Source organism: Toxotes jaculatrix, chromosome 7 (genome assembly GCF_017976425.1).
Source record: "Toxotes jaculatrix isolate fToxJac2 chromosome 7, fToxJac2.pri, whole genome shotgun sequence".
NCBI classification, from domain to species: domain Eukaryota; kingdom Metazoa; phylum Chordata; class Actinopteri; family Toxotidae; genus Toxotes; species Toxotes jaculatrix.
In genome coordinates this window covers 15,625,136-15,649,536 of record NC_054400.1, presented here as the reverse complement: position 1 = coordinate 15,649,536, position 24,401 = coordinate 15,625,136, and the positions used below count along the sequence as shown (strand labels likewise).

The window sequence follows — 24,401 nt, the reverse complement described above, 5'->3', positions numbered from 1 at the left end:
TAAAGGGAGAAAAATCATGCACGTTTAAAACTGTAAATTCAAGATATTATTATTATTGTATAGAAATCTTCTTAACATCAAAGTAAACTTTGAGATTTCAGTGTTTAACATCTGTCTGTATTCATGAGCCCACGCTGTTAATTGCTGAAATGAATTCAATACTTAATTTCAGCCACTAGATGGCAGTATTAATTTGAGCTCACGATTGAAGGAAACATTGGGAACACAGCCTTACATTGCATGTGTTTCTCTGCATGTACTTGCACTCGTTTGCCAGGTGTACAGAGAGGTGTTTCTAATGTTTTGTTCACGCCTTTTATATCAGAGGGCAGACTAAATATTGGAAACTGTTCTCATTGTTGTACAATACAATTAAACAGCACCACAAACCACAGCCTCCAACCTCTCTAACGGTTTCAACAAAAACTGAACTTTATAACCTTCATAAATTGGCAATTAATTGTAGGAAAAAGTCTGAACTTCGAGTCTGTGTTTGCATAATTTCTCCCCAAGACTCTGTGTTTGTTGGGAAATAATGTAAAATTAGGACTCCATCTTGGTGCATATGTCTATAGGTAAGTGCTGTAATCTAATACAAAAAGAGCATGGGGATTACGTTTGAGATAAGGGTTGTGAAATAAAAGCACAACATGATTTGCTAGAGAACATAACTTTTATTGTATATATGTTCAAAAGCAGCACAGTCTGCAATCCCTGCCTTTCCATTTTCAGACATTATTAGCAGAGCATCATTTGGCAAACATTTCTTCACATATTTTCACACTTATGGACTCAGCCAGCCTATGACTGGCAGGCCCTTTACAATAATATACACAACTTTACTCTCCACATACATTTGTTTACCTCCATAAAATCGATTAACAGAACTTACAAGAGCGATACATTCACATTTTTCCTCAACAAAAATCTTAATATTGCCATCATTTTCTGCCTGGAGACTTTACAGTAAGAACGCAAAGTTGAGCACAAAAGAACTGAAGTTTTCTTACATACATGCAAGTTGGTGCACACACACGCACGCACACACAGAGTAGCAGGTGAATAGGGACTTAAAGCCAAGGACACACAGAGATGTACAACAGAGATACAGTAGATGGGCTTATCGCTTGGACAGAGCAGGAGACACATGAGTCGATCAAGGAGTTTAAAGACATTTAACCCAGAACTTCACCAATATCAGCTTTGATATGTACATTATATTTACACACATGCATCCACACGTAGGCCCACACACATACACTGCTCTCTCTTCTTCTGTCTTATACTCACACTCTCACACACACCTATACACACACACACACACACATAAATACAGTACATATAAGCAATAACCCAAATACCTCAAACATAACAAGTAATATAATTTCTCCAACAGGTAAATCTGCTACTTAACCAGAACCAGAACCATTCAGGTCAGTCCTTCTGTTAATCTTGCTGCTGACAGCAGTCAGTGGCACTGGGCAAAAGTCGTTGCTTTTGACATCAGTGCATTTATTTAGAATCTGTATACCACACGTTTGTTTCAAAAATACGTAAAACATATGGTCAAAAATACCTGTTGCACAATAGCAGCAAATCTCATTATGCATTTCCAACTGAGTTTACAAAATATAGGAAAAGTTAGGTTTACAGAAAAGGATGCACATGTACAGTACCACTTTGGAAGCCTTTTTTTTGTTTTTGTTTGTTTTGATTAGCCTTAAGAGAACCAACTGCAGGGCAAGGGCAAACTACCTCTATGCTGCAATCACAGATACCACAAATGCAGAGAACACAAGCTGAACACAAACACAAATGGAAAAAAGACTGTAAGCAACTGAAGAACTGAACTCTTATATATATCTAGAGAGAGAGAGATTTTTAGAGGTATTTTAACTTTGAACTTACTTTGAAAATATCAGCATGATCTTATTATATTATCTTTATCTTATTTATTATCTCATTGTCATCATCTTTAGAAGTAGAAGCAGAGGTTTCAATGTTGAAAGACAGGATACATAATAATCAGTACAAGGGGGTCATGTTTTCAAGTGTGAGATAATGGTAAAAGTAGATTTTTCACAAAATCACTACAAATGACAGAGCTCACATGTATCATCTGGTGTCATATTTGTTTCACAGCTTCCGCTGTAACAATTATGCAAACATGATTTGAGCTGAATTTTCTTTTTGCAGATGATTTAAGATACAAAGTCAAAAAAAAAAAAGTTTACTCGGATATTTTCATCATGAGTGGCACAAATTGGCCATGATTGTTATTTACATTATTACTTCGTAGTCATGCATGGTAATTAACACCATGTGATCATGTTATGACTCATTGTTACCCTTTTAGGACAGGAAGAAGCTTATCCCGCCCAAATAAAAGTTTTATTAAAATAGGAATGTCTAAAAAAGAGACAAGGTTCAGACCAAAGATGAATTCACACCCAAATAAAATATTGTATTATCCATATATTTCACATGTATTCACAAAAACACCATGATTATTTTATCTATTCATTTCCTAATCAGTTTCTGTCTGTTCCCTATAACCTTGGGACACCACATGACTATGGGCAGACTGCTCCAGTTACAGAGAGGCACATTTTTTAAAAAAGGCCATTCAGTATTTTTTAAAAGGAAGCAGCATGACATGTCATCATCAACGTCACTGCCACAAGCAAGATCCAACACAAAGCTAATGAGAATCAGAAGGAGAGCTCATCAGGGAGCCTTTGCACAATAATACACACATGGAGGGGGACCTGGACCAACATCTGGATAAACTGAATAATAAATCATTCCAACTTCCACAATAACACAGCAGAAAATAAAATTAACATCCTCAGATTCAACATACCATACAGTTATTGGTACAAGAAAATACAGTTTTTCAATATGGCCTTTTTGATTCTTGGCTGGGTAGGTAATGCAAAGGGCTTGGTGTCGTACTATGATCTACTCTGAAAAGGTTGCAGATGTCTGAGCAAATGTCATGCTGAGCAAAATACAGAATTGTATGTACAGTATGATGTAAGTGTAGTGTGGGAAAAAAGTATATGTGTCTATTTTAAGACATGTATTTGCACATATAGTCTGTCTATGTGTAACTTTTTATGTATTTCTGTATGTTGACTTTCTGCACGCTGTCTACAACATGCCCTGTGTATGTGGGTCCTGTGGGCAAGCCAGCTGTCATGCAGCTGTGTCGTGTGTCCGATCTGTCTGATCATCTATTCCCTACCTTGTCAAACAGCAGGTTGGCTGTGCTCATTACAGCTTGTTTTTCACTTCTCTCCCCATCTGGCTTGTCTTAATAAGAGTGTATCAATATTAAAATCCTTGAGCTTTAACCATGCAGTGACTCCACACAAAGTTACGGCTGCAGCTGGAAGGTATAACCAGTCACTGAACAAAACTCTACCAAAGTCTCAGTGCCAAAACCTGTGCAAACTCCCAGCTCCGTCATGTGAAAACTCCAAACAATACATTCACAAGATGACCGAGCTTATTATTGACTTACACAGGTTACAGGGGGTGGATTGCTATCCAGCTTTACTTAAGGTACATTTGCGAAATGTGATTACAAGTGTTAAGATGTGTATGAACCAAGCAATTTGCACTACTTACCCAGCACTCCCTGGGCTTCCTCTCGGATTCACCAAGGTTTCTATACAGGTTTTATCCCAGCTGATGAATGCCACGCTGGTGTTACATGAGGACATTTGCCCTAGTGTCAGGCAACCGGAGTCCAACAAGGCCTCCACCGACGAGCACAGACGAGGCCATGAGGATGGGGATGGCCTTGGTAATGCCAACAAGAGAACCAAAAATCAGATTCCCCAGGACTGCGGCCAGCTTACACAGAGCGTTGCAGAAACCAAAGCCTGTTCCTCTGTGGAGACAGTGAATCAGGGACAGAAGGGGGCGAAAAGTAGAATAAAAAGAGAGGGAAATTAGTTTAGGTTCAATCACCAGTGTATTCTTTATTTATATGTCCATTATATGTACATGCATGCATGAACACCTGCATAAACAGTTACATAAGCAGATAAAAGCTCATCCATATCATTGCTCCCCTCACCTCCTGACTGTAGGGAATGACTCAGTAGTGACCACATCCAGGGAGTTCCAGGCAGAGATGCTCAGGCCGTTGTAGAGGCACAACATGAAAATCATCATGGACTCACTGGTGCCAAACCACAGGAAGAAGCAGCTGATGCCTGAAAGCACCATAGAGCCACCTGATGGGACATACAAACACAAGGAGAGCAAGAGTGAAGGAGCAAGAGTTAGTGTAAGTGACATTCATTTGACTAATGTTCGACTAAATTATACGGGCTAGTAGAAATTGCCTCTCATACTCAATGATGGATGTCACATCCATCGCATGAATCATTTCAACAGCCTACAGTCAATGTGAAAACCAATTAATCAAGTGCACACGCAAACATGAACCCCGCCCTTACCCTTTGTTCTTACCTAACATGGACAGACGCCCAATTTTGTCCATAAGAAGGGCAGACACAATATTGCCGGGCAGAACAGCCAGGGTCCCGAGGAAGTTGATGAAGTAAACCCAGTAGGCGCTGTAATCATCATCAAATGTCATCTGGCATCCTGTCTTGTTGTGGGTGAATGTGCTATTGATCACCTCTGTGCCATCTATCAACTTGGATTCATCGATGTCTGCCCAAAAAAAAAAAAAAAAAAATCAACAACTTCGCCACAATAAAACAGTTGATCACTAGTTGAGCAGACTCTTAGATGAATCTGAGAATCAGAAATGACAGTGAAAGTATACCACCCTAACTCTAGCTGTGCATTAATGTCCAAGCATGAGTTTAAGAATCTTTAATCTTAGTGTCTCACCTGTGTTGAAGAAGAATGCATCAATGAAACTACAGTTACGGAAGAAGGAGCCCACCGATGTCACATCGTCAAAGTAGCAGTTACGAAACGTAGAGTCAATGAAGGTGACGGACTTCAGCTTCATATTGGTGAATCTGGAGGTAAGTACAGGTACATTCTGCTTTTAATATTCTATCACAGTATAGTGGTTATTGTTTAGTATTCGTTTAACTCCAGTGCAGCTGTTTTAGATCCTAATTCTCCCTGTTTGTATCGCACAAATATGTTCATGTTTAATTGTAAATGCTCTGTGATTTACTTTATAAACTAAACAATTATCCATATTATTTTGCCTCCTCTAATCCTGTTGGCAACTTGACCTACCGGTCATTAATGAAGAGGGCATTTTTGTGAATCTGGTTCTCCATGGTGAAGTTGAAGGTGAAGTCTTCGATGCGTTCATTGTTGTGGATCTGCACTTTCGAGGCATATTCATCTGCCTGAAGGTGTTTGATGACATCAGGGAACCAGACTGACAGGCCATAATACCTGAAAGCACAATGATACAGTGATATCAAGGATCAATTGATTAATTCATCAGCCAAAGAATTCTGATTTTAGACTGAGATTTGACAAAAAAATTGATGGATACACTCTTGAGACACAGAGCGCACAGAGCCAGACAGACACAGCAGAACACCAGGGGACACCTGTGGTTTCTGCTTGATTTTAAAGAGTGTTTTCAGGTTGTATTTTAATCTCCGGCTGCTTTCGCTCCTATCTCTGCTCCCAGTGAAACACCAATGGACCAGTACAGATCTGTACACTGTAGCTGTTTTCGAGACCATGCAACTTCTACACAGCAGAGAGATCAAGATGTCAGAAGTGCAATGTGGTCGAGCCCGAGCTGCCTGCTGCTATTATCTGACCACAGAAATTAGACTTGTCTGATTTTTCTGCAACACAAATGACATCAGAAAGAAGCTCACCCGAACGACAGTGTGAACCACACTATGGCTAGGCGCATCATGTTTTCTCGCATAGGGTAATTGAAGCACTTCATAAGATTCAGATAGATCTAAAGAGAAACAAGAGAATTATTACACATTATGTGATTACAAGACAAATTTGGGGTTGGGGCAGTGGACAGCAATGAGTTTCATAATAAGAAAGAAAATAAAGGGCTGGCAAAAAAAAAAAAAAGTTCTAATGAAATTGAATAAGAAGAGAAATATTTACCCCATGTGTTTCGGCCTTTATCCTAAAGAAGACCTTGGAAACTGGGTTGCTGGACTCCGATTCCATTTCAACCAGTTCATCCAGCTGTTTGGGGATCTTGATCCTGTTTACCTGCAAAATTGATAATGGAAAACGGTATATTTACAGTGTAATATAATCAGTGTGGTCTTTATTCAGGCAATGTTTATTTCTTGACATAACTGTGATAATGCAGTATCATAATTTTTTGCTTATTTCTGTTCGATCATCATTGATTTTGATGTTTCCTACAGTAGTGAAAAACAACTATGCATGATAACTGTAATGAAAATCAAATCAGAATCAAGAAGGTGAGTATAAACACTGTGTACCACAGTACATGATCGATTCATGAAACATGCGTTGACTAAGAGGCTTTCCCAAAGTGCAGCTCACGCAGCACATAAGCCTGAATGACACAAAACAGCTTTCAGAACCTTCATAATTCAGATATCATCCTGCACAGTGAAAGCGTTAAAACCTGTCCCAGTGGTGGCAGAATATAAGCCTCTTTGCTTCCTTAAGCATCAGGAAACCCAACCAAGACAGCGCACAGCAGAAAGAAACACTCACGGTGAAGACTTTCTCCGGTTGCCCACGCGCTCTCATGTTGGTGTCGTGGATCTGTTTGAGGATCATCCAGGCTTCATCATGCTTCCCCACCTGACAGGAAGAAAAGTGAGGGAGAGCGAGGGAGAAGACGAGATGAATTCACAGGATCAGCACCAGTCTCGCTTACTCAGGCACAGCAACAGTCTCACAACCACAGTTATGTATATTGTACATAAATACGTGCCTCTGAAATCACCAAGATGGTCCAAAATGATGAGAGTCACGACAGCAGTGACTCACTTTACTTCAAAGGGTAATTATCCCGCAGCAGCAAACCTACTGTCACGGCTCTCTCAGCTTTTGTTTTGCAGATACGAATGAGGCCTGTTTTGGATGACTCACATAGTTTTGGTCTGATCTGTTGGGAAATGTCCCAATGCTCACAATTTTCCTGACATATTTTTCCCAAGATGTTGACTGTGAAATTGATCAGCACAGTGGGTTGGTGACAGTGACACAGCACCATGATGGCATGGCATGGTGGCATTCTTGAAGATACAGATTCAGAAGAGGTCAGATCAGTTTCAGTGTGAAAGCTGCAAAATTTAAAAAACAAACAAAAGAAGAACCATCAGTTTACCTCGAGGTAGAATCTAGGGCTTTCAGGCATGAAGGTAAGTGCCACCACAGCACACACACAGGGCAGGGCACAGACCACCACAAACACCCTCCAACTGTGAAACTGGTACGCTGAGCCCATACTGAAGCTCCAACCTGTAAACAGTGGCACACAGCAGCAGTGACGTCAGATGAAGGCAGATGACATGGCAGACTGAAATGAAGTGCTTCATTTAGATTTACATTTTCTGCTGCTGTGTACTTTTCTAAAGCTGTTTAAATGTTGGGCGATGTGAATAAACCATACCTAGTACAGTTAAGATAGTTCATAGTAATCCAATAACACACAACAATAAGACCAACAATCCACAAATGAAACCATCAACATAGAGAATAAACAAAATAATGTAAACATTTAAAGCAGCATTATTGATACTGACTTTTTTTTACTTGAGGACAGCATTGGAACAAGCTGTAACTACAGCTCTGACATATTATTACTGTATAACGATATTGTGGTGAACTTGAAGCTTGAATTGAACTTGAATTACACATTCCATTTTAATGAAAAAGGACCACCATTGCAAACATTGCTGCAAAAGTGGACAACATTACGTTTGATACCAAAATACTGGATGTAATGTAAAATATATGTCTGACATATTCATTTTGAATGGTTTCTTTTTGTTTGGCTTATCTGTGTTTGGCACATTGTCACTATTTATGAGGATTTAAAAAATGTTCTGGTGTCTTTAGAGCTCTAGCATTTGTCTCATGTTAATCTGAAAGCTCACAAATCAAAGTGCTGCCAGAGTATTTTTTTTTAAGCTCACAAATGCTGCTAATTGGCATTTAACTTACTATGGCACTTCTTTTTTACCTAGAAGTGTTTATATTATTCATTGATGAATTATGCACTCAGCAGGTGGCTATTTAGGCAATCTTCAACTCAAAGGGGAATAATAAAAGTAAATATGATTGCTTAATACATCTCGAAACGATGCTTTGAGGGACCAGTGACTAAATAATATTACGCATAGTGTAATATGGTAGTGTATATCCTTATCGGTGGGCAGGCCACTTGATCTGAGAGGCTGATTCTAAATGTTATGTGTGAATCTCATACTGCGAACACAAAGGGGTTGCAAATAAAAGATGGCATTTAAATGAGAGCACTCCACGGCCGGAGCAGATTGATGTGTAAGCTCAGAGATGAATGGCTCTGCAGGGGGAGCTGAGAGAAGTGCACAGGGACGGGTTAATTGAATGTGTAGGAAAGGAATTGAGTGTTTTCTGCTAAGTTAAATCTTGTTGCACCTGATCTCAGCCCACAGGCAATCTCCTAGGCTCATTAATCATTGTAACATGCACACACATATGCACAGACACACACTCATACAAAGGGGGAGAGGCACACATGCCCACACATACAAAAAAAAAACAACCTGCATTGACAGAGAAAAAAAGCACAGAAATTAATAACTAAAATTACCATATGCAGATGACACTGACGCCCCTAACATAACGCTATAATGCCATATTACCACCCACACAAGCAAATACAAACACATACAAAGCTACACATCATACATTTTCCTTTTCCTTTAGAAAAATGACATTTTCTAAACCATTAAATGGAGAAAGGAGAACAGAAAATTACAAAGAAAACATCCTACAATTACAAATAATAAAAGATATGAAACTGATCTTTTGTTGCCAAGTTGCACACACAGTAATGCTATAATTTAAATTTGTGGACGTATGTTTTGTCTCTCCAAACATGGGATTATTTGATGCATGGCTTTGTTTATGTACAAAAGTTTATTGTGTGCAGTGTGTAAAAGTTGCAAAAAGGAATGCTTGTAGTATGATTAAAGTATATATACAGTAGTGCCAGGATCAGCCAGGATAAAGTCACAAATGTACAATGCACTGGATCTGTAGATCTATATTTGTGCTCTCATGGACTTCATTTTTTAGAAATTTTGGAAGGAAGCACAGAGAGGGGCTGCAGTGTCAGTCGTGACCTCCCACGTCTCTCGACAGATCGTGCCTCATGGAGATGCTGCTCCAAAGGGAAAAGCACCATTATTCACCAACAGGCGTAGGAGAGGAGTCAGAGGGTGGGGAGGGGGTTAACGCTAATGGTTGTGCCAAAAAAAAAACAAAAAAAACGCTGTTTGGAATTAATCTCACAGCATATTAAAATCCGGCTTTGATAGCAATTCATATCAGCTGCTAAAAACAACTGTTTTCAAAGGAGGGTGGGCGTCTGTCATGAGTGGTATAAATGCATCCCAAAAGAGACCAGAGAGATGAAAATGTATTGGTAGAGAGCAGAAATCAGTGAGGATAAAAACAAAAAAAGTAGAGCAAAAACAGCAAAAAGAAATACTTTAAAAATGTATGTACTTTGTCTTTATATTTGCTAACGGCGCATTATTTGATGTACAGGACACAAAACAATGTGCAAGATACACAGAATATACTTAATGTTTTCAGTGACCAGGTTAAAGTTCAGCTTTTGTGCTGAGTAACAATCTTAGATGTTAAACATGATACATTAGAAGTGAGTGTATGATTGGGTTTCACTCTCATAGTGTCTTTTGTTGGGCACAGGAGTAATGACTTTGGCAGATGAGGTCTCGTCTGTGTGTACTCCTGTGTGTGTGTGCGTCTGAAGTGACTCAGAGTGAGGGAGAGAAATAAAGAAAGAAAGAGACAGAGTAACAGAGAGAGAGACAGAAGAGAGAGAGACAAAGGGAAGGAGTTGTTCAGCACTGATTGTCTTTTCTACAGATACGTAGCGTGGCTTCCTGTCCCTCAGGATTAGTGTTTCGCCCATGCCATTGGAAATCTCATTACAGGGATTATGTACATAATTGACTAAGTCTATGGATGACTGAGTCAGCAGTGCTACACAGCTCCCAGGCCTAGATACTGTAGATAGATAGATAGATTTTCAGACCTTTACTAGCATTAAAGAAAACTGGAGGTTTACTGTGAAGAAAGCCAAAATGACACAGTACACTGCCTTTCAAAAATAATAAATTACACGTAGAGAAGTTACAAGTAATTGACAGCGATGCAGAGTCCACAGGGGGTGATTAAACTTTAATCTGTGGATCTGAGCGGTCTCTAATGATATCACTTTAGCGGTGGGCTTGCTTGGCAGCAAGTAAACCCCTCAAACTCTCCTGTCAGTGTGATGAGGATCTGTGCCAAGCAGACCTCCTTCAGGACTCCAGCTGTGAGTCTGGCAGGGGACTTTCGGGAGACATTAGAAGTCAGCGAGTGGAGAAGATAAATGGGAGCTCTAATGGTGTATTAAACACCAGTGCAGAGGCACTCGTATCATAACCCATCACTGATATGTCTTCATTCAGAGGCATGAAGGTATCTGCGCAGGAGACATTTTTGCCCCATTGTAGTGCTGTTGGTTGAAGGCACTGCAGCACTTTAGGGAAAACATAAAAACCACTGGTGAGCACTGGAGTATGTATGCAAGACACGTAGCTCCCTCTCAGAGAAAGAGAGGCAGAGTGGTAGTGAGTGTCAGAGAGAATAAGAGCAAAGTAAGGCCACTACCATCCCTTCAATACGATATCAGCAGATCTGACAGCAGAGTTTCTTCATGACGACTCACTCCGGTTTCAGAGGGTTTTGCGAGTCCTTCACCAGTGTGCTTCTGCACATCCATGTGAGCAGATCTAAAGCACTGTGTGCGTTTGTGCATGTGCATATGCATCTCCTTTACTAACATTTAAGTCCCTTATCGGAAACTCCACGATCAGCGACGCCGTGTGTGCGTTCTCATGTGCCTTTCCGTGTGTGTTAACTTGAATGACCTCTTACAGTGTCAGATGTTATTGCCTTCAATTTCCCTTGAAGAAGACCTGTATGTGGCTGCAGCCCAATAAAACATCATCCATCCTCTTACAGCAACAAACACACACACACACACACACACACTGTCTCTCTCTCACTGACGTCACAGGCTGGCTAAAGCGTGGTCTGGCCATAAATCACCTCTAGCTGTAGCTTTGTCCCATTAGAGCAAGGAGAAAAACCTAATTATGCTTGATCAAGAAGAACACTCTGTGGAGACAGAGAATGCAGAGAGAGGAGAGGTAATAAAAGGAAGGACAGAGTTAGGCAGGGAGATGGGGAGAGTACAAAACAGGAGGAGAGGGGAGGCAGTAAAAGGAAGGGACAGCAGGTTAAAAAAAAGAGTAAGAGAGAGTCGGAGAAGAAGAGTAAAAAAAAAAATCTCATTCCCTTCTTCTTGTTTCTTTTCATGATGAGTCCAGCTGATATGTAACACTGTATTGTCATAAATCACAGCTTTCTCTCTTACCCCACGGGGCCCATCCTCACCATTTCAGCATGTGTCTGCTCTATGGTATCCATGCATACGTTAATCTCTTAACCTCTGCCTCTCCCAGCCTGCAGCCACTCAAAGCTATTAAGTGATTGATTCTCATGGCAGGGAAAACTGGCACTTCAACCCACAGCCACAGAGACGCCTTACAGTTTTGCAACCTGTAGTCAGGAGCTTAGCATAAAGTCACATTGCCAAGTATCCCATCAGTATTGTTACACTTTAATCCTGTTTGGGCTTTCATGAGACATAACTTTTTGTTTTTTTACCTAATTATCTTTTTCTTTTTACTCTAATGCACAATTCCAAACTTTGCAGCAATTACAGAGGGGTGTATGTTACAGTATTCTCTAATCTGTAAACTCACCATAGTGTGGTATGATGGCCCAGGCCATAGCAGATGCATAGATCTCTCCAATCATCCAGAACATGCACAGCCAGCTGAGGTGTTCTCCTCTTTTCTCCCTGGACAACACCTCTGCGAAGAAGGAGAAAACGATGGGCACGGCACCTCCTATCCTGCAAGAACCAGACAGGATGGCAAAGTGAGTGGGAGTAAAGAAGGTAGATCTAAAAATCTGAGTAGAAAGTGAACCTTATATCTTAATGTTTTATGTTTTTCACATATGGTAGTTGCATTTTTGATTGCTTTATGATTGCTTTTTTTGTGGCCTTTCGTGTTCCTTCAACTGAAGTCTCTCAGACTATGTCTAAGAAATATTATTCAGCTTTTTTCCTAGGAAAAAAAAGGGATGAATTGAAGGCTCATTGCAAAGATTACAAAGGAGACAAAGTAAGCAAAAAAAATAAAGCACAGCTAAGCAAATTTTCCCCAAATATAATACAGAAAAAAATCCTTCATGCCAGTTCTTCATGATTCAGTGGCCCAGGTCGCATTGGCAGTTTGGAAAACCTTTTCAATTACTTTGAAGGTCCCTGGGGAGAATGATGCAGATGCAATTACTGAATTAGCTCTTAAAGGAACAGTTACACTGCCAAAGAAGAGGACACAATAAATCTCAGTGTACGCCAGGTTTTGATGTCGTAAGAGGATGACACATCATCTGGTAGTTTCCATTTACACACACCATGGTTATTTAAGAGATTCTAAGACTGCAAGAATGCATATTTAAGTTTTCTTTATGAAGTGAGGATATCACTGGCTATAAGATCTTTGGCTATTAACAGTTTTCACTCCTCTGCATTGCAGATGCAGGAGAAAATTATATTCATTTAGCTGGAAAGGAAACTTGACCTCTATGATAAGAGTCAGAATCTACAAACTTTCTGCAGAGCAGTGAGAGAGAAACAAGCTTTAAGTAGCCATAGAAGCAAATTGCTTTCAGCTTTTTTTTTTAATCAACTTCGACAGTTGTTCAGTGGAAGTCAACAAAGGGAGTAATAATTAGGAGAGACAGAGACGTGCCTACAGAAACACTCCTCAAATAGATTTGGCCTCATAGAGATTGATTCTTTGCTCTCTCTTTTTTAGCCCTGGTCCACACTTTGATTTTCAGACATATGCTGTATATGTCCAGATAGTGTGTGCATCCTGTTGCCAGAGAAGATTTTGAGGTGCACCAATTGACTTTCACAAATCATTTAAACCGATGGCTCGTGATCCTCGTCAGCCCCAGAATGACCTTCACTGTCTCAGACTTACCCGAAGCCTGCAACGAGACGGCAGAGGAGGAAGAGTCCGTATCCCTGGACAAAAGATGACAGGAAGGCGAAGAAGCCATTTGTGGACATGCAAATGAGGAGACACTGTCTGCGGCCCACTTTGTCTGACATCCCGCCCCAGAAGAGCGCCCCAACCATCATGCCCAAGTAAACAACACTGCCTGGAAAGAGAAAGGAGAGAGACCTGATTTCTTCCTCCATATACAGTACATTACCCCCTATCTCTTCTCTAAATATGAATGTGTTTGAATGCTTTGGTATCTAAGATTATTTTAGGAGTTTTGTAAAGATTATGCTCTCACCAGTTTTTATCTGTAAGCAAACAAATGAGTCAGTCTCGTTTATCTTCACAAAATTATACATCCTTTTTAGGAGCAGTATTGGCATTGTCATTATTACTAATCATTAGTAATTTGGACCTGCAATAACCACTAGGTGGTTGATATGACAAATTGTTTGCTCTGCTTGAAATATCTGGATTGTTAGCTGCTACATGCTCCACCATGTTTCCCAGCTAGTTGTTTACCATAACGCTGATGAAAAGCTAAAAAAAAAAAAAAGGTACTATAAAGTCCAGTAGAGCTGCACAGTCCGGTGGAAGTTCTCTGTGGTTTTGTCATTGAATCACCCATTGTTAATTTAAAAAAATACTAAATACTTCAGCATGTTAATTTAGTTACAGACATGCAAACAAAAGATATTCCCACTAAGTTATCTATTGCTAGGTGCTGTTTTTAACAAAGCATTTCAGCCAAAGAACAATTATGCTTTGCTTAAAGACACAGTGGAAAGACCAACTAAGACAGACACTCCTTCACTCCCTACTGGTAGTTTGAACCAACAATCTTCACAGATTTTGAAAATATTTCAGCCTAACTTGTCGTAGCCATCCAACAGACTGTTAGAAATCGTGTCCTCTAAATGTGCCTTCACTGGCAAATGGCAAAGTGTCAAATTAAAATATGGAGCAACATTAAGCTTGAGCCTCCATTATTGCTGACTGCTCATCAGTGATTCAGTAGTTACCAATGGGGGAGTTGTAGGTTTCAGCAGTGAGGACACTTCCGTGTTCAAAAAGCTACAGAACTCGGCTGCCGCTGGGGGCTGGCTTTAGAAGTGAGCAATTCTCCATTGACCCCCATGTTAAAATAGCCAACTTTACAGCATAAAAAAACATATTTACAGCCTGGTACATTAATTGAACAGACATTGAACCTGAAGCCCAGGTGGAAAAACTCTCAGCCCTGGTAACCCACTATAACGTTGATGAGTAAATGCAGTGTGTAAAGGACTGAAAGCAGGCCTTGATCAGTGAGGAGACAAATGTGAACGGTAATACAGGGTGACTTTACAAAAGGGCCCTCTGCTCTCTTTTAATCTCTCTCATCACAAATGGGATCAATGCACCAACAAAACAGCATTGATTTCTCTTACTGATCATCATGATTCTGCTCTGGAGAGAGGACGCTGTTGTTAGTGCTTTAGTCTATATTTTATCTGGCATTGTGTGGTTACCAGCCTTCATGGACATAAAGTGTCTGGTACAAAAAGAAGCTCCAACTGGATTTTTTTTCCCATTTTGAAATTTCTAAAACACAGAATATTAACAAATAATATTACAGTGGTGTTTTGTCTTCTTCCACATCCAGACATCTGCAGACACCTAAACATAAACCTGGGAGGATATTTGTATTCATAAGTCAGCCCAAAAGGAAGAGAATGTGAAAGTTGGGGTCACATATAGAGTGATATGACTCAGCCGTAGGGACGCTTTGTTCATCCCATTACAATAATCTTAATAGCAAGATGCATTTCCTTTTTGTAATGTCTACCATCAGGTCTTCTCCTCTGCTGCGAGTAGATATCGTTTGACTCTTTCGCTTCAGGGGTCAAAACCTTGCTATCTGTCATATTTGGCAGCCATCTAGATACTCGCCTGAAGGTACCATAAATTCAATTCTAAATGTAACAAAAGTCTTCAGTCTGTGCACAGTTCACATTTGCTTCATTAAGGAGAGGCTGGATATAGGGTGCACAGGCAAACACCCACTGGCCTCCCATTTAAATGTTATGCATCCAAACATCCAGAGGCCTTTTCATTTAGTTTCCGAACTCAACTTTACAGACATGAACAATAAACTGTTTTGTTTTTTTTTGTTTTGTTTTTTCAGTTTTGAGTTTTTAGAGATACTAACTCAAAACAGACATGAACCTCTGATTCCTGATATTTTAATGCCCTGCAATAAAACTGTTGACTAATGAGTACATCTCTCACAGGACAGTTAATTACGTAATGAATTTATTGATCTTCCGTCCGACTTGCTGCACAACATCTCGGAGCATGATGTCAGCAGCAGCTGCACCAGCAAAGGCAAAAGTAGTATACTGTAGTGTAATATAACTCGAAAATAGCACTGATATCCCTTCACATTATGATGTCTGTCTCCTCGCCAAAAGACTAATGAGTAGTTTGTGTAATATTAACCTGTTACATCAGAAAATGATGGCACATTATGTAATTCGTCTATGAGCCACGCTCCACTTTCAGCGTGATGTCAGAGTGATACAGTCACATATTCGATAGTGTTTGGACTCTAACCAAGCAGCTACAACAAGTAGCACGGTTTACTCTGTTACAAAGAAATGAATGGTCCCTCGAGTTCATCTGCTCAGTGGATTACTGAAATATTTTTTCTTTGTGTACTTTTGTCAAAATACACAGCTCTTTAAAAAGCCAGGGTGGAAATACAAGATGAAAAAAAAATAAAGATGAACACTGTATGCTCACTGCATGTAGGCAACACACTGACACTGACAGTTACATGGGATACATGGGATTTCCCATGTTTTTAAAGGTAACAGACAATCCACTGATGATGGAATATGACAACCCATGGTTTTAAGTAAAACTGCTGTTGTCTCCAAGGTTAGGTTTGAGTTATGAAATTGTCTGAAGGTTATCCATGCACTGATATGATGTGTTTTTGTTTTGTTTTGTTTTTTTAAATAAAAGAATAAAATGTGAGATCACGTGATAGTGTGTTTTTTCTCTCAAAATGTGTCTAAATCTAAATCCGTGTGACTGAAAATAGTCTGCATCTGATGATCCCCATCAGCCAGTTCTGTTTAGTAATCCACTTCAGTTTAACAGTACAACATACATCACCCATGAAATGTTTCAGCGTCTCATTAGACTGATGCTGAGGCTACACTCAATCTGTCAATACTGATACACACTGGATATGATAAGGCGGGACCACAACAGCTTCGGCCAGAGTATTTTCATTAATGAAACCCTTTCTCTATCACCCACTACTGCCCTGTGATTGATTTAGTGGAGCTATAAATGTAGGTCCTGTCTCAGGCCTGCAGACTAAGAAGAAGGATACAATCAATAGACTTCAGTCTTAATTTTAAGACTGAAATTTGCCTCTGACACAGCGGTAAGGGTGAAATGTAAAGGCTTGGTGTCCTATACAGGAGAAATGTACACTCATCAGACATATTAGAAGGAAAGATCCTTGAATGGATGCCAGCTGGTACAAACATCTTGCCGTAAGAGTGTGAAATAAAGCTGAATTTGGACTTGATGACCCATATAGACTCTGAGCACCGTCAGAAAATGACAGTGTGTCAGGAGACCTCTCAGGCGGAAGCAAAAGGTTTTGCCCCATGACACTCTGTTGAGATGTCAAAACACATCTCTAGGAATGATAAATATTCAGCAAAATCACAGGCACACACTCTAAAGACAAGACAAATTTCAACTCTCACACTCAGGACCAAGGACCGAATCTATTTCATAGAATAAAATATTACAAACATATTTTTTTTCTTTTTTTTTTGGGTGAGGCTAAACTAGCGACTGAGGAACGAAGGAGGGTAGATAAAAAATGAAAATTTATACAGGAGTAAGCACAAATGCAAGCAGATGAAATATGTGAGCAGCAGAAGAAAGAGCAAACCCAATGAGGTGGGGGGCGGGAGGTTATGAGGGAGGAGAGTTTAGTAATTGCTGGATAGGGTGAGAGAAAGAGATTGAAAAGGGGAGGAAGGGGAAGGCCCTGGTGCAGTGTTTTCTGTACTGTCACATCCCGAGGAGCCCCCTGAGAGCCGTGGGAGCGCTGAGCTGCATCACGACCTCTTCTCTGATTTCATGCTTTGATGCTCTTCGCTCTTAGCGGTGCAAACTGTTTCGGCATCGCGCAAAACACCCGTCCTGTTTTATTCATAATGATGATGCTATCACACAACAGCGTGCCCGGTGCGCACGACGCGCCACGCTGTGGTACCTCTCTACGTTTGAAAATGTTTTTCTCCTCCTCTCTGTTTCTGTCTTTCTCTCAGTCTTTCTCCATTGCTACTTATTTTACCTCCTCCCCTTTTTTTCCTAACCTCTCCTCCCCTTTTGTGCCTCTCGTCCCAACCTCTCCCTCCGTTCCTCTTTTTCTCAGCTTGTGTCCTCTCCTATTGCTTTCCAATTTCTTGGCTCACTTCTCGTTCTCCCTTCCTCCCTTTTCTCCCCTCTTCACTCCTGTTCCTCGCTCTTCTCCTCTGTGCTTCCCTCTCATTTATTTGCCTTAGTTTCCTCTTTGCTCCACTGTCATCAGCTCCTTTACACTGAGCAGCGTGTAATCACATTTGTACTACATCGTGTCAGTTTGATCGGATTCATGCCTCCGTCTTCTGCCACCTCCGCAGAAAAAGAGATTGAAGCTTTTTGTCACATTTAAGTCATATCAGTGGGGGCAGGATTTCAATGAAATCTATATGAAAGTAACCTATTGTGGGGCTTAGAGTGCTCGGTTTAAAATGACTCACTCAGCATCAGTAATGATCCAACCTTCATTACATTAAAGACTGTAGATAATTCGCATGAAATATAGCGATGCTATGAACTTCTGATAAGAGCGAGCAGTTAGACATGGTTTACTTGTGGCTGATATTGCTGGTGGCAGCAGGTTTGGTCCATATGCAAGCTCAAATGTACACACACACACACACAGTCCCGTCACACACACCCTTCCTCTCCCACACAATGTGGAGCTGCACTACTCAAGTAGTGTAATCTCTGCAGTGACTCTGCGATCTCACTGCAGTTTAGCCACGCTCAGCTGCCCCTGGACCACGCAGCCCCACATAGCCCTGCCAGCTGGCCCATACATACAGGGAGAAAGACGGGGCAATGATAGGGAAAGAAAAGAGACAAAAGAGGGAGAAGAGATGTAGAGATGGAGCTCGAGAGGAGATGGAGAGGGAAGCTAAGACACAAAGAAACCAAGGAAAGAAAAAGGTACTGTAGATCAGAAAACAGGGGAGTGAGGGTGAAAAGAAGAAGAAGAAAAACTAGAGTGGAAACAAGAAAAGAAGGGGCAAGTATCAAAGGTGGAGAAGGAGAGGTGCCGAGCCGAGTTGAGAGAGTCAGAGGACGAAATGAGGGGAGTTTCAGCAGAGAAAAGACAGCCTAAGAGAACAAATAAGTAATGATAGGGTGATGCGTTCCCATTGTCTGCTGCGTCTGAGATGATAGCTAAGCCTCTCCCTCACATTGTTGGTGTACTGAATACCACCAATCTTCCACCTCTCTGCTCCCATCCACCCACACCTCTCTCCCCATTACTCCTCTCTAACTTGGCAATCTCTCTGCTTCAGAGCTGTCCCTCCTCTCCTCTCCTCTGTTCATCACACATATTGTATCTCACAGTGCTTGTTTTCCCTCCTGCTTCCTTCCTACATCATCTTTAACTCTTATTTAAAGTGTTTACAGTATAGGACCTGTTACCCCTACCCTACCCCAACTCTCCATCCTTCATTCCCATGTAGAATTAAAGATTCTTGCGAGATCTGGATACTGGTGGGACCAAATTGAATTCAGTAATCTAATCAGCATTTTAGCCATCCATCCTATTTAGGGCTTTGCGTTTTTCATACTGCATTATCCCATTACACTCAGCTCAGTCCATGCAGCTTGCCTCTGTCTCAGCTTGTTATATGGGTAATGGAGCTGCACAATGCAACTATAATGGGAATCCAGCTCAGGTGGAACTAACTAAACACCAAATGGCTCTTTCTGAAACTATGTAATTCAAATGTTTTCAGACTGTGAAGTGAAATTTCCAACAAAAGAAATACTTTCTACAGAAGTATGTGCTACAGACTTTTTTTGACAGTTCAACTTCGCAGCTAACTCCATCATTGGACTCCGTCATGTCGACAGTCACATGTCTCCCCTGAAACGCCTCCCAGTCAGTGCGGTTACATGCACACAATGAATCTGGTTACTCAGAGAAATCTGGTTACACAAAAAAATCATGTTTACATTGCATTGTAATAACCAACTATTACTTTCTTTTACTGCAATAGTGATACAAGAAGACTGCCTCTGTAGCGAAAGCACAGTTTGAATTATACAAGTTTTGGCTTCAATTGGACTTTGGATGGAATTATTTAATGTTTGATGATTTCTCTTTTCATCCCATTGGTCTGCTGTCACAGCAATGAAGTCTGAAGTCTTTGTAATGCACTTGCTCATACATAAAAAGTCATTTAGACAAACAGTAAGGCTGTGACTGCAAAATAACCTTGTTGCCCCGCTTGGTTAAATAAAGGTTATATAAAGCATGAAAAGTGAGACCACCCCAATCAAATTCATTCACAGACTTAACTGGCTGTTGTTTATTTCTGCACTTCAAGGCAAGAAAATATTGCCATGGCACCTGTAAAACATCAATTCACCGCATTTTGTTGACTGTAGTTAAGTGTAATTACTCTGAAAAACTCCAAATGGATACCAGCAAGGTCATAGTAATCATGTAGGCTATGCTCAAACATGCACACACACACACACACAACCACGCGCACAAACACCAATCATGTTCACCTCAACGGGGAGGAGCCTCAGGGCAATCAGTAGGAGAAAGGAGAGGAGAATGAGGGAGGATGGGAGAAGAAAAGAGAGGCACATAGAATGGAGGGTGAGAGGGAGGGACAGGGGGTGAGGGATGGAGTCACGAACAAGGAGAAGCAGAGCGTAGAGCATGAATGCCTGCAGGACTTTGCTCGGCTAGAGAGGAAGAGAAGAGTTTACATGGATACTTAGAAAGAGACATAAAAATGAAGGTGCACAGCATCTTGTGAGGATTTAACAGACTCCACACAGACTTATAGTCTATTTCATCATGTCTAAATAATATGCACACCTCCGATCTGAGCAGACACAGTGTGGATATAGTATCACTTAGAGGCAAAAAAATTGATAATTGTTGATTTTGTGTTTTCTAAAATGATTTAAAAAGTATGATTATGAAATAAATACACATTTTTTTAAACCTGACGGGGTGTGTAAATTTCATATTTTACACATTTACCCACTGTACTCCAATTTTTTCAAACTTTCTATCACAACCACCATTCTCAAAGGGGCCCCACCATATCAATTTTCCATCAGATGTTGGGGCACAGTTGACGTACTGTCATGTCTCACTGTGGCAGTTAGTATCTAAGGGCTTTGTGCCTGATTTAATGTCCTCGCCACTCTGGTACAGACACAGTGAGTCAGCCCCTGTACACAGCTCTGTGGTGATGGATTATGCACCTGCAGCCACGAGGACTGCTGGGACTCCGGCTCAACACACAGAGCACACAGGGAATACTAGCTAGCTTCTTAATCCTGACACTGAGACCAGTGGACCGAAACACCTCATCCACGCATTACACAACTATAGGATAAAGTGTGACACGTATAAAGCGCAGAACATATAAAGCACAGTACAAATCTTTTATCTTTTCAGTCAAACAATACCCCACAGAAGGCAGTGTGGCCCTTTTGTGCAAGTTGCATACTGATTCAAACCATGACTTTAATATGCAACATGTTTTTGCTGGGAAAATAACAAAATAAAGTGTATTTGCACAGTAAAATCATTTAATTTTGGATGTAGTTGTGTCTGGATTATTAAACACAGTACCGAATACTGCACAGCACACTCATCAACCCTCAAACACACACACACAGGCTCCCTTACCTAGCCATCCCGAGCTGGAGTTGGGTACACACATGTCTGTCTCTGCACTGGGCAGCACAAAACCAACCACGAACACCTCCACACCATCTGACATGAGTGCCAGCCCAAGCACCAGGAACAGCTGCCACTGGAACCTCCCGTGGCCACACTCCTGGATGATCAGCTCGTATTGTTGGGCCAGCTCCTCCTCATCAGCCTGTCTCTCCTGCTCCAGCTCCTTACGGTCCCTTGTGGCATCTGACACTGGCTGCCCCAGTGCCACCTGGCCCGCCTTATGCTTACTATCTCCTGCTGAGGGGATCCCCTGGTACTCTCCCTCGTAGATCTCATCCTCATCATCGTGGCCTTCTGTGGCATCACTGGAGCCTTCCTCATTGTCATGGTAGCCCTCTCCATCCTGCCTCGGGGGGTTCCGGTAGAAATCCTCATCTTCATCCTCATCATCCTGGAATCGGGTGTAGTTGCGGTGGGACGAGTACTCATCTGTAGCACGGTCCACCACCTTGTTGACTTTCTTTGTTGCATGCCGCTTGGCCTCCTTGACCATGTCCTTGGCCCCCTTAACCAGAGAAGTCCTGTTATTGTAAGTGTCCTCCATTCTGGCTCCACCGGCCGGGTCTTCACAGGGGTTCTAAGGATACTCCGAAGTAGAAGACAGAGGGAAGAGGGGCAAGAGGGGTGAATGTAAGCTGACGGGAGGATTGCAGGAACGGTGAGATCAGTGGGTGTCAAGATGCAGCAGGGAAGAAAACTCTTGAGTCTGCAGTCACCACAGGAGATAACCCACAATAGCTGTGGCAATCATCGGCCAGGCTGAAAGAGATGGGGGAAGGGTAAGAGACAGACAGATAAAAAAAAAAAACAGGAGAGAGAACGAGCAAGAGGAAGGGCAGGGGAGAGATCACAGAGAAAAGAGAAAGAAAGTAAGAGAGAGGGAGATGTTCATCAGATTGTGCTCGTAACTCAAGTCTCCCTGGCTACATTCGTAACTATCCCAGACTAACAGGTGACATCCCACTGACAGCACATATCCTCTTTAATCATTCACTCGCCATTCTCCCAGGCCTTTTAATCATTTGGAGTGAAGTGAGGGGAAAAAAAAGGCTTTGGCTGTATAGCTTTCAGTTTTTATTCAAAATGAACATTCAATTTCCAGCGGCGCTCTCCTTGTTCTTTATTTCATGAGTTGGCCATAGTTTTGAGGAGATGAGCATTTTAAAGAGAGAGATGCTGAATCTGCTGACTCATGATCAGCTCTGAGGAACAGCAGCTAATAAACAAGGCTCTGCTCGAAATCAATTTGCCCCCAATAAGGAGCCGCTTTATTATAATGGGAGTGACAATCCAACCAGAACGACACTGTCATATTTAATCCGTGCAAAGAAAGGAGAAGAGGAGAAATGGTCAAGTGTGGATACACAGATAAATGCACACTCAGATGAGTGCACACACACACACATACACACACACACACACACACACACACACACACACACACACACACACACACACACACACACACACACACACACACACAATACCCCTAATTTTGCATAGGTCAGGTGTCCTTAACACATGAAATGGGTCAGGTCACACACTCTTACAAGAAGCATGCATAAACATAACAAATACATAGACTCACACATCTCAAACATGCCTCACATGCATGAGTGTACACACCCACACACAAACACAGTGTGGATGGGGAAGCCCTCTCCCACCTTGGCAGGGCAGTGCTGATGGGAGGGAGACCCCCAGCCTAACACTGCGAATGATGTAACATGATTTCATGTGAGTGCTCAAACTGTGATCCACAGTTCATCATCACATTGCCTCCACAGGCTCACTCTGGCATGTTTATTCTATAATTTGTCATAGCACAGACATGCAACACTTATTAAACAAATAAATACAAATACAAAAAAATTTAAATGATTATGAATTTCAATCAGTTAGATGAGAAAATCCTTAAATTTCTCACATCATACGAAACATTTCCAGATAAGGTAGAGTGCATACTAGAGAGTACGGTGGGGATGGTCAGAGCTGTCCAGTGTGTGCAGTTCCCGTGTGTCTAGGAGCTGCTCACCACAGCCTCTAATGAACACTGAAGACTTGTCAGGAGGACACAAATCACAGGGCGAGCTCCGGCTCCCATAATGCCATTTTACTGGGCAAAATGACACTGCTGATTCAAGGTGACTCTACTAATCCCTTTTGGCTCATTGGATGACTTCTGTGGTTATGAGCGTACTCCTTTACACATGAGCCGATAATTTTTTAATGCCTTCACTGATACTGGTGCCATGTCAGACACCGTCCTAAGGATGATTCATAACAACAGCTTTTTAGCCATCTGTTTGCTTCCTTTTGTCCAAAAGCAATTGTTCACTGGATCTTTGGTGAGGTACACATTAAACATTTAAACAAAATAAATTCCTCAGTAGACTAACACCCTGTCAGGAGCATGGCAGAGTTCAGTTCAGTTCACTGGTGTCACTGAACTGACTCCATTTATTGTTTTGGGATCAGGTCATGTTTGCTATCACACATTGCGAGTACACACACACACACACACACACCAGCATAAAGGGATGCATGCTGGCGGAGCCTGCCTGTCAGAGAATCAATGGAGTGTATGGTGAGGTCTGCTGTCAGTGGTGATGAAGCTCAGAGGACACCCGAGCACACAGACGACCAACCTCACCTGACCACAGCTGACGAGACCCCGGCAGCGCAGACAGCCCGAGCAATGAGAGCAATCACAATCAAACTGGACAACCGCCAACACTCCTAAACAAGTCTATCTGTGTTTTATTTTATGCTGTCTCTATTGTTTCTACTGATGCCTGTTTGTCAGAAATTTAAAAATCATCTGCACATTTTTAGTCTATACCCATACCTATATCATGCGTCTCTAACAAGCCCTGCTTTTCTGTTATACCTATCTCCTTTACCTCATTACCTATGTTAAGTTCACACCGTCATTAGCCAAACACTGTAAACACTGATTATTGATAACAAACCAACAA

General features: G+C 41.4%; 1 protein-coding gene across 1 annotated transcript; it reads right to left on the bottom strand.

The window, feature by feature from the left end:
* Positions 1-3,714: 3,714 nt before the first annotated feature.
* sv2ca (synaptic vesicle glycoprotein 2Ca) lies at positions 3,715-21,967 on the bottom strand. The gene is made up of 12 exons (XM_041042389.1): positions 21,370-21,967; positions 13,326-13,506; positions 12,030-12,181; positions 7,304-7,437; positions 6,685-6,774; positions 6,094-6,204; positions 5,844-5,932; positions 5,239-5,403; positions 4,876-5,009; positions 4,486-4,692; positions 4,088-4,247; positions 3,715-3,898 (listed from the first exon to the last, which is right to left on the bottom strand). The coding sequence occupies exons 1-12, from the start codon at positions 21,965-21,967 to the stop codon at positions 3,715-3,717; spliced, it is 2,205 nt and encodes a 734-aa protein (XP_040898323.1).
* Between the last annotated feature and the right edge of the window lie 2,434 nt (positions 21,968-24,401).

Bases quoted from the DNA above. Each gene is read 5' to 3' on its own strand.
- sv2ca (XM_041042389.1), bottom strand. From the start codon at position 21,967: ATGGAGGACACTTACAATAACAGGACTTCTCTGGTTAAGGGGGCCAAG. The intron at 4,693-4,875 runs GTGAGACACTAA...TTTTTTGGGCAG, and splicing joins TGCATTCTTCTTCAACACAG to ACATCGATGAATCCAAGTTG. The intron at 3,899-4,087 runs GTGAGGGGAGCA...CTGTCTCCACAG, and splicing joins TCATTCCCTACAGTCAGGAG to AGGAACAGGCTTTGGTTTCT.